The following is a 9,144-nucleotide window of genomic DNA, read 5'->3' as shown; positions in this document are numbered from 1 at the left end:
ATCTGCAAAGATTTTGGATCCAGTAGAGGTCCAGGATAAGCGTAAGCATGCTGCAGATTCAATGGAAACACCAAGGCAACTTGCGGAGTCAATGGAAACTCCAAGATTGGTTCCGACTGTCCAGGAACAGGTGGCGGAAATGCTAGTTACACAGGTATTGCCAGCTCAGCTCGCCACTTTACAGCAGCCAAATGTTGGCCTAAATGGACAGGGAAACAGTTTTCAGGCTTTACCACAAGTTTTCCCACCGACCTCTGTACATCCTGGGTACTTTGGAGGTGGATCTGTATTTCAGAGTATGGCTGGTTATGCACCTGGAAACCAGATTTATGTACCAGGAACAATGGTTGGGGGTACACAAGGTTTTATGCCAAACCCCATGTATAGTAATATAGGCATGCAGCCTGGATTTCAGAGTATTCAGGGTAGTTTTGGCATGCCACAGGACACTTTTGGTATGGCTGGTTATCAAAATCAGTAAGCAAGTATTGTGTCTACAAGCCCTGTAGTCAGTGGTCCGGCAACTCCTATGCCACCTGTTAGTGTTCCTATGTTACAGGCATATCCTATGGATCCCTTGATGGCTCATGAGAAGCCAAAGCCGTACAAGGAAGGGGGTGCAACCGTACAGTTTGATATCTTTCGAGGGTTTGAAGATAGGACTAAGGCACTCTCTTTCTTATAGCAGTTTGATGCCGCATTTGCAGGAGGGAACTTTACAGAGCCTTCTAAGGTCCGGAAAGCTGCCACTTTTCTTAAGGACAATGCTAATCAGTGGTGGAGTACACTGTTGATGCAAGGACAGGCTCCTACCACTTGGACTTACTTTAAGCAAGTATTTGCTTCTGCTTGGTTGACCAATGAATTTGAGATCGATGTTATGTCAACTTGGCACAATTTGGATGCATCTAAATGCAAGGATCTGGAAGACTATAACAAGAAGTTTTGGGAGGCTTTGCTTCCAATCACTTCTTACAGGGTTGTGCGATTGACCGAGCAGATAGAGAAATATTGCTATGGGCTGCCCAAGGAACTTCGGAATTATTGTACAAAGACAAAGGTCACCACTTTGACTCAGTTAATTGAGAATGCTACCACATGAAATGCATTATTGTTGGGACAGTCAAGTGGTTTTGGGGGCAGCATTAAACAAGACAAATCTGAAAAATTTTCAGCAAAGCAGCCATTTGGTAAACAGGTTTCTCAGATTTCTCAAAGCACAGGTAAACCTTGGCAGTTCAAGAAAAAGCCAGCCATGTTCTTTAGACAGGAGTCAAAGGACCAGAAGAAACCTTTTGTGCGCAAGTCTCTTGAAGAGAGAAAGGCTTTAATGGCTGAGAGGAAATGCTTTATCTGTGAGCAGACTGGTCATATTGCGTCTAACTGTCCGGACAAGAATAAGAGATCAATTGATGATGATAAAGAGGACAGGAAAGGAAAGAAGCCCAAACCTTCAACAGGTTTGGTGCCAGATATGCTAGGAGACAAGCCACACTCGAATGCTAATGAGCTCTGCAGAGCTTGGGGTAAAGTTAGGGATCAACATGTACTTATTTTCTTTGATCCTGGAGCTAAGGCAAACTTTATCTCACCAGAGTTGGCTTCTACTTTGGGCATCAGAGCAGATGAGATGGGCTACACAGCAAAGGCAGGGTTGGCATGTCCTGGTCACTCAGAGTCTGTGACACCCATTCTTGGAAAGCTGCGTCTTCATGTACAGTCTTATGTTGATGCAGAAGAATTTTATATCATGCCACTTGAAGGCTGTGATGTCTTGTTGGGAATGCCATGGATATTCAGAAAGCATGGTGTGTTGGATGCCTTTAACAAGACACTGACTTTGGAACATAGGGGAAAGACTCATGTGCTTGATGTGAAGCTTAAAGGAAAGTCTGTACCTGTTGTATCGGCTTCTGCCATTACATCTGTAATAAAGAATCATCTTTCTGCGTACTTGATTTTTGCACGTGATGTCAAGGATAATGATGAGTCAAATTTATCTATGTTAGATAGAGACAGGTCTGTTTTCTTGTCTCAGTTCAGTGATTGTTTTTCTGACTCATTACCATCACAGTTGCCACCAGAGAGGTCTGAGGATCATACAATAGATTTGGTGAAAGGCAGTAGCCCACCAAATAGACCTCCGTATAGGGTTAGTGCAGCCCAACAGAAAGAGATATTGAGCCAGGTGAATAAGCTGTTGGAAAAAGGGCTGATTCAGCCAAGTTCATCTCCCTTTTTCTCACCAGTGCTCTTAGTGCAGAAGAAGGATGGCTCTTGGCGCATGTGCATAGATTATCGAGCGTTGAACAAGAGTACCATCAAGAACAGGTTCCCCATTCCAAGAATTGACGACATCCTTGACCGTTTGGAAGGAGCGTCAATTTTCAGCAGGATAGATTTGAAGAGTGGATACCACCAGATCAGGATTAAGCAAGAGGATGTACATAAGACTGCATTTAGGACCACGTTTGGTCTCTATGAGTTCTTGGTAATGCCATTTGGACTTACTAATGCTCCTACTACGTTTAATCAAATGATGGATAGGATTTTTCGTCCATACAGGCAGTTTGTTGGTACATTCTTTGATGACACGATTGTCTTTTCAAAGAATGAACAGGAGCATAGAGAACACTTGAAAGCAGTCTTTGATGAGCTTTGCAGTAATAGGTTGCTTATCAATGGCAAGAACAGTGAGTTCTTCTTGGAAGAAATCCAGTTCTTGGGGCACATAGTATCAAAGGATGGTGTCCGAATGGATCCTGCTAAGGTTGAAGCAATTAGAACATGGCCAGATCTGAAAACTGTCCATGATGTTAGAAGCTTCTTGGGTTTGTGTTCTTATTACAGGAGGTTCATTCGCAATTTTGCAGAGATTGCTTCACCTTTACATGCTTTATAGAAGAAAGGAATCCCTTTCCAGTGGACACAGAAAGAGATTTCAGCTTTTAATCTTCTTAAAGAAAAAATGACTTCTAGTCCAGTGATCATTCTGCCAGATCTTAGGAAGTCATTTGTTGTCCAATGTGATGCCTGTGGCAATAGCATTGGTGCAATGCTAATACAAGATGACCGGGTAGTGGCTTATGAAAGCAGAATCTTGCGAGGGCCAGAGAAGACTATGCAGGTCTATGAGAAAGAATTGTTGGCTGTGATTCATGCGCTTTCTTGTTGGAAACACTACCTACTCGGGGCAGATTTTGTTGTTCAGACAGATCATCAGACATTGCGTTATTTCTTAACTCAGACTAAGCTGTCAAAAAAGCATATGCGTTGGGCAAACTTTTTGTCAATGTTCCATTTTCAGATTGTGCATGTGGAAGGCAAAAAGAATGTTGTGGCTGATGCTTTGTCAAGGAAGCCACAAATTTCAGCTGTGTCAATTCCTTATCATCATGAGCTTGATGATATGAAGGAACAGTATGCTGATGATGAAGATTTTGCAAGGATCTTTAATCAGCTTGTCAATGGACAACATCATGAGCATTATCTTCTCAAGGATGGTTTTATGTTGATGCTGTGAGAGTGCGCAACGGAAGAGGAAATACGAACACGGAGGGAGAGAGAGAGAGAAAGCAGAAAATAAGGAAGAGAAATCTGCACTGACTGAAATGAATGCTGAATACACTGAAATGGACTGATCAGTCCCTGCACGCACCCCACAGCGTCAGTGAGGGCACCAGATCAGGCTGATGATGACGGCAGCACCGAAGACGGAGGAAGATGACGGAGTCGGAGTGTGCACCTGCCAAGGAAGGAGGGAAGATGATAATACAACTGACTGCCAAGTGGGAAATGGCTATAAATAGCCAAAAAACCCACAAACTGGCCGACCTGAAATTTGAGGCCATAAATATGTCCGACCAGCATTTAATGCTGATCTGACCAGCATTTAATGCTGGTAAAAATGCCAGGAATGCTCAGGAAAATCCCGAAAAGGGTGGACAATGTCCGGCAGGTGAGGCAAGCTGATGAATGCAGAAACTGCCCCGGAAAATGCACATCTGAGTGCTCTAGAATGAGCTACCTCGTCCGTCAAAACAAGTGATAGACAAGTCAGAGCTCCTAATGTCCTCGTCTGACTCAGACTGAGGCTCACAGGCAGGAGATGACAAGGCATGACAAACATGACTGCTAACACCCCCTCTCAGATCCTGGATGTGACTGAAGGCCAAGGGAGAAACAGATCCTGGGGTGGCAAGAGGAATGCCAAGGTCGATGAAGTCCGTCGATGAAGACTGCTGCTGAAGGAGCTCCTCACGATCCTAGGAATCCCCCTCTAAAACACTAGGGGCCAGGGAATCCACAGCCGCATCACCGAGATCGTCCCCCTCTGAAAGGGATGGGGGTACGAGGAAACCACCGTAGGAGAAGGTGGGGGATGGGAAGGAACCTGTGGAATAGAAGGTGCACAAGCGGGAACGGGTGTAGCAATAGACTGCCTCGGAGGACCCTGCATCAAAGAAGGGGAATGGAGCCTGTAAAGCCCGCTCTCCTGCCAACCTGTAGATAAGACAGCTCCTGTAAGAGAATCCTCAATAACAACGGCATGCTCGGTGAAGATCACTCGTGTGCCAAGCCTCGTAAGGCCATAAACTGAGAGGAGGGGAAGCCCCAAATCCGAAACATGTAGGGCCTATGAAAAGGAGCTCGAAGGTCGTTCGGTAAACAAAGGCAATGTGCCAACACCACTAATAGGCACCGATAAAATGTCACCAATAGTGACTGAACCCTCGGATGGACGGAGATCCTGTAACAAATCACCTCGGGGAGTCGTATGACTCGAAGCACCACTGTCCACTAACCAAGGCTGCGCAGAAGACACTGCAGCCACGGAAGAAGGATCCTTCTCCAAAGCATGGATATGAAGGAACACTGACTCATGGATAACAGCTGGTGTAGAGGTAAAAGAAGGCTCCGATGTAGATCCACCCTTCGCTCCCGGACGAAGGTGAGGGTACTTCTTCCAGCATTTCTCCTCGGGATGTGTCCCTTTCCCACAGTGTGGGCACTTCGGTCTCTCTGAATCTGAGTCAAAGCCTGAAGAACTGTCCTTCTTCTTAGCCTTTGACTTCTTCTTCTTCTTCTGTCCTCCCGAACCTGCAACAAAGGCTCTAGTGGAGTCGGATCCACTAGCACTGACCTCTCTGAGTCGCTCGTCATGCTCCAAGACAAGCGGGGATAGCTCCTCCCATAGAAGCTTCTCACGGGTCCTCGATGTAAGAAGGCTGGTGTAGAAGACATCAAACCGAGGCGATGGCAGCTGAGTCAAAAGAATCATAGCCATGTCTTCAGAAGATATTGTCCGACCGAGGGATGCAAGCTCATCCCTCATATCCTGTAATCTGTTGATGTGGTCCTTCATGGAAGGACTATCATCAATAGCAAGCATCCGCAACTTCTTTTCGAGAGATATCCGGTGGGCAAACGTCTTCTGTTGATAGAGAGACGCGAGCTTTCTCCACACGTCTGCTGCAGTCTTCAACCTATGAACATGAACAAGGACAGAATCCTGCAAACTCAGAAAGAGGAAAGATCTGGCTCTAGAATTAAGCCGATCCCATAAGGCTGCACGATCCATAGATGTCCCATCTGCGGGATCCACCTTAGGCCGGGGAATAAGAACAGAAACAAGCTCCCAAAGATCGAAGGAGTCCAAGATACACTCCACCTTGCAGGACCATAGAGAAAAGTTGGAGCCATCCAACCGGTCCTCTTTGGGCAGCTGAGGAAGTACGGGTACCTGTACAGGGGGTACCAAAGGCTGCATCTTCGGCCCACTGGAAGGGGATCGCCGAGATACATGAATAGAAGGGGGACGGGAAAGAGGAATAGACTCCGGACGACGGTCCTCGTGATAGAAATCACGCCTCCGTTCAGATGAATGTCGAGACAAAAGCTCATCATCTGAGCCATCAAAACCTGTAGACTGATGAGAAGACATCTTCCAATCTGCAAACACCAAAACACAACAAGGGAAGGTTGCCGGTGCCGAAACACAAACACCAGAAGCTCCTGAGCTGGCCGCCTTGCACAGAACGCAAGGATGATGCCAAACGCAAATGCTGACGATGCAATCACCACAGAAAAACAGCCGCCTGCCTGAAAACGCAGCCTGGGAAGAAGTCGCCAGCAGGAAAAGAGCCGCCGGACGAAGGAACAACAGCCAGAACAGCAAGGCGCAGGCTGGAAGGGTGTCGCCCAGCTGGAGGAGGGCCGCCCAGGCTGTAAACGCAGGCAGGTAGAGGGTGGTGATGACGTGGCAGCCACTGGAGAAGGCGCCAGCAGCAAACGCAAATTTGTGGACACCAAAACAGGCCGCCCTGATCAAGGAGATGGTGCAGAGGATGACGCCTCAGATGTTGGAGAAGTCTTGACCAGCAAACGCAGAGTTGTGGGTGTTCTCCCGCGTAAAACTCAGCTCCATGTACTCTCAGTTTGGCGATGATACCATGTGAGAGTGCGCAACGGAAGAGGAAATACGAACACGGAGGGAGAGAGAGAGAGAAAGCAGAAAATAAGGAAGAGAAATCTGCACTGACTGAAATGAATGCTGAATACACTGAAATGGACTGATCAGTCCCTGCACGCAGCCCACAGCGTCAGTGAGGGCACCAGATCAGGTTGATGATGACGGCAGCACCGAAGACGGAGGAAGATGACGGAGTCGGAGTGTGCACCTGCCAAGGAAGGAGGGAAGATGATAATACAACCGACTGCCAAGTGGGAAATGGCTATAAATAGCCAAAAAACCCACAAACTAGCCGACCTGAAATTTGAGGCCATAAATATGTCCGACCAGCATTTAATGCTGATCTGACCAGCATTTCATGCTGGTAAAAATGCCAGGAATGCTCAGGAAAATCCCGGAAAGGGTGGACAATGTCCGGCAGGTAAGGCAAGCTGATGAATGCAGAAACTGCCCCGGGAAATGCACATCTGCGTGCTCTAGAATGAGCTACCTCGTCCGTCAAAACAAGTGATAGACAAGTCAGAGCTCCTAATATCCTCGTCTGACTCAGACTGAGGCTCACAGGCAGGAGATGACAAGGCATGACAAACATGACTGCTAACAGATGCATGGTAGACTATGTGTGACTATGCCATTGAGACGGAAAGTTATGACAGAGAGTCATTCTCCACCGTATGTGAATTGATGCAACAGTCAAAGCAGTAGAGACATTCTTTTATTGGCCTACTTTGAGAAGAGACGTGGATGGTTTTGTGCGGCAGTGTTTGATTTGCCAGAAGGTCAAGTTTGACAGACAAAAAGCACCAGGGCTTTTACAGCCATTGCCTATTCCGGATAAACCATGGGAAAGCATAGCTATGGATTTTATCTTTGATCTTCCAAGGACACAAAAAGGAAATGATAGGATATGGACTATTATTTGTAGGTTTAGCAAACAGGCTCATTTCATTCCTGTCAGGAAGAAGATAAAACCAGATCAGATGGCACGTTTGTTTATGTGCAATGTCTTCAAGTATCATGGTATGCCACAGTCTATTGTCAGTGACCGTGATCCACGGATGACAAGTCTATTCTGGAGAGACATATTTGAGAACATGGACACAACGCTTAAGTTCTCATTGTCATTTCATCCACAGACTGATGGACAGTCAGAAGAGGCAAATTCTACTGTCTTGGATTTGCTTAAGTGCTATGTGTCAGAGCACAAGTCAAAGTGGGAGTAGTATTTGCCTTTGGTTGAGTATGCATACAATAATACTGTGCATTCGTCAACAGGCAAAGCCCCTTTTGAAATTGTTGAAGGTGGTAAAAAGGTTCCTCCCATTTTGCATACAAAGGATAAGATCTTTCAGGCAAATCAGTATGTGCAGAGTATGGGTGAAATGTATCAGAAAGTTAAGCATGCCCTTGAAAGGACTCAAGCAAAGCCAAAAGAAAGCTGCTGATCATCACCGTCGTGAATTGATATTTTCACTTGGTGATTGGGTACTGTTGCGGTTTGAAAAGGCATGCTTAAAGAAGCGGAAAGGCAAGGAAAGTCTTTTCACTAAACTTAGTATGCGATACTATGGGCCTTTTCAAGTAACAAAGAAGATTAGTGATGTCAGCTATAGGCTGAAATTTCCTGACAATTGGAAGATTCATAATGCTTTCCATGTAAGTCTTCTTAGACCTTATGTGGGTGATGTACCAAAAGATATGCCAGCTGAGGAACAGCCCGAAGTTGAGGAACTTGATGAAATTCTTGTTCCAGAACAGGTATTGGCACACAAAGAAAGGAAAGTGAAAAGGCAAAGTTGCTAGAAGGCATTTGGTTAAGTTCAAGAACTATTCAGCTTATAGATGCTAAGTGGATGGACGAAGGTGAACTTGCAGAGTCACCTAATGTGTTGGAACTTTACCTTGAAGCATTTCGCTTGCAACCTACCTTGACCCCTTGTATCTCTAAGCTGAAATAAATTGTCAAAGTGACAATTGCTTAAGAAAGAAATTATGTACAAAAAGAGATTTTGTACAAGTTAACACTTATTGTGTCCATATGGTTTTCTCAATGCTAAAGAAGTAAGTATTGCTTGCAAGAATACAGTTTTTACTTCTATTGAATTGAATACATGTTGTAACAATGGTTACTCGATCGAGCATGTATTTTGTAAATTGACTCAGTAGGGATATCATTTTGATGTACCGGCCACTAGATCTCTAGTCAGGGTGACGTGGAGTCATCAAATGAGAATCTGCCACTACGGGGATATCATTGTGGTGTACCGGCCACTATATTTGGAAACGGTGATATGGAGTCACATGATGATAGTCTGCCATGTTTCACAGCTAGAACATACATGTGTTAACAGTGTATTCAGTTCACAATGTTGACTGATAGCATGTATGTGTTGTACATGTGCTGCCAAATGTAAGTTCACTGGGTTAGCTGGAAGCATGAATGACATTCATGCAAACGAGAATGTTTGCGATTTCCAGAGAGAGGTATGTCACAAGACTATGACAACTAGTACCTTTTTGTTGATTTCTTTATTACTACTTTATTTGGTTTTTCTTTTTGGAAGGATCCCTCTTGAAATCTAAGCGCTTGAGTTGCATGGCCAGTATGTGAAACGGACAGGAATGTCTAGTGAGTCAAGACTGGACAGTTAAGGTCCAGTACAAGTCAAGAA

The 9,144-nt window shown here is 45.3% G+C and overlaps 1 protein-coding gene across 1 annotated transcript; it reads left to right on the top strand.

The window, feature by feature from the left end:
• Window positions 1–1,615: 1,615 nt before the first annotated feature.
• Window positions 1,616–8,430, top strand: LOC148034229 (uncharacterized). Its single transcript, XM_087680459.1, has 2 exons — window positions 1,616–2,576; window positions 8,231–8,430. Exons 1-2 carry the CDS (start codon window positions 1,631–1,633, stop codon window positions 8,428–8,430), a joined length of 1,146 nt encoding a protein of 381 aa, XP_087536585.1. The 5' UTR covers window positions 1,616–1,630.
• The last annotated feature ends 714 nt before the right edge of the window (window positions 8,431–9,144 follow it).

The sequence above is a fragment of the Lygodium microphyllum genome, chromosome 6, assembly GCF_053477565.2.
Source record: "Lygodium microphyllum isolate KBCC chromosome 6, Lygodium_microphyllum_v1.1.10, whole genome shotgun sequence".
Taxonomy (NCBI): domain Eukaryota; kingdom Viridiplantae; phylum Streptophyta; class Polypodiopsida; order Schizaeales; family Lygodiaceae; genus Lygodium; species Lygodium microphyllum.
The sequence above is the reverse complement of the archived record's forward strand: the minus strand, read 5'-3'. Positions and strand labels throughout refer to the sequence as shown.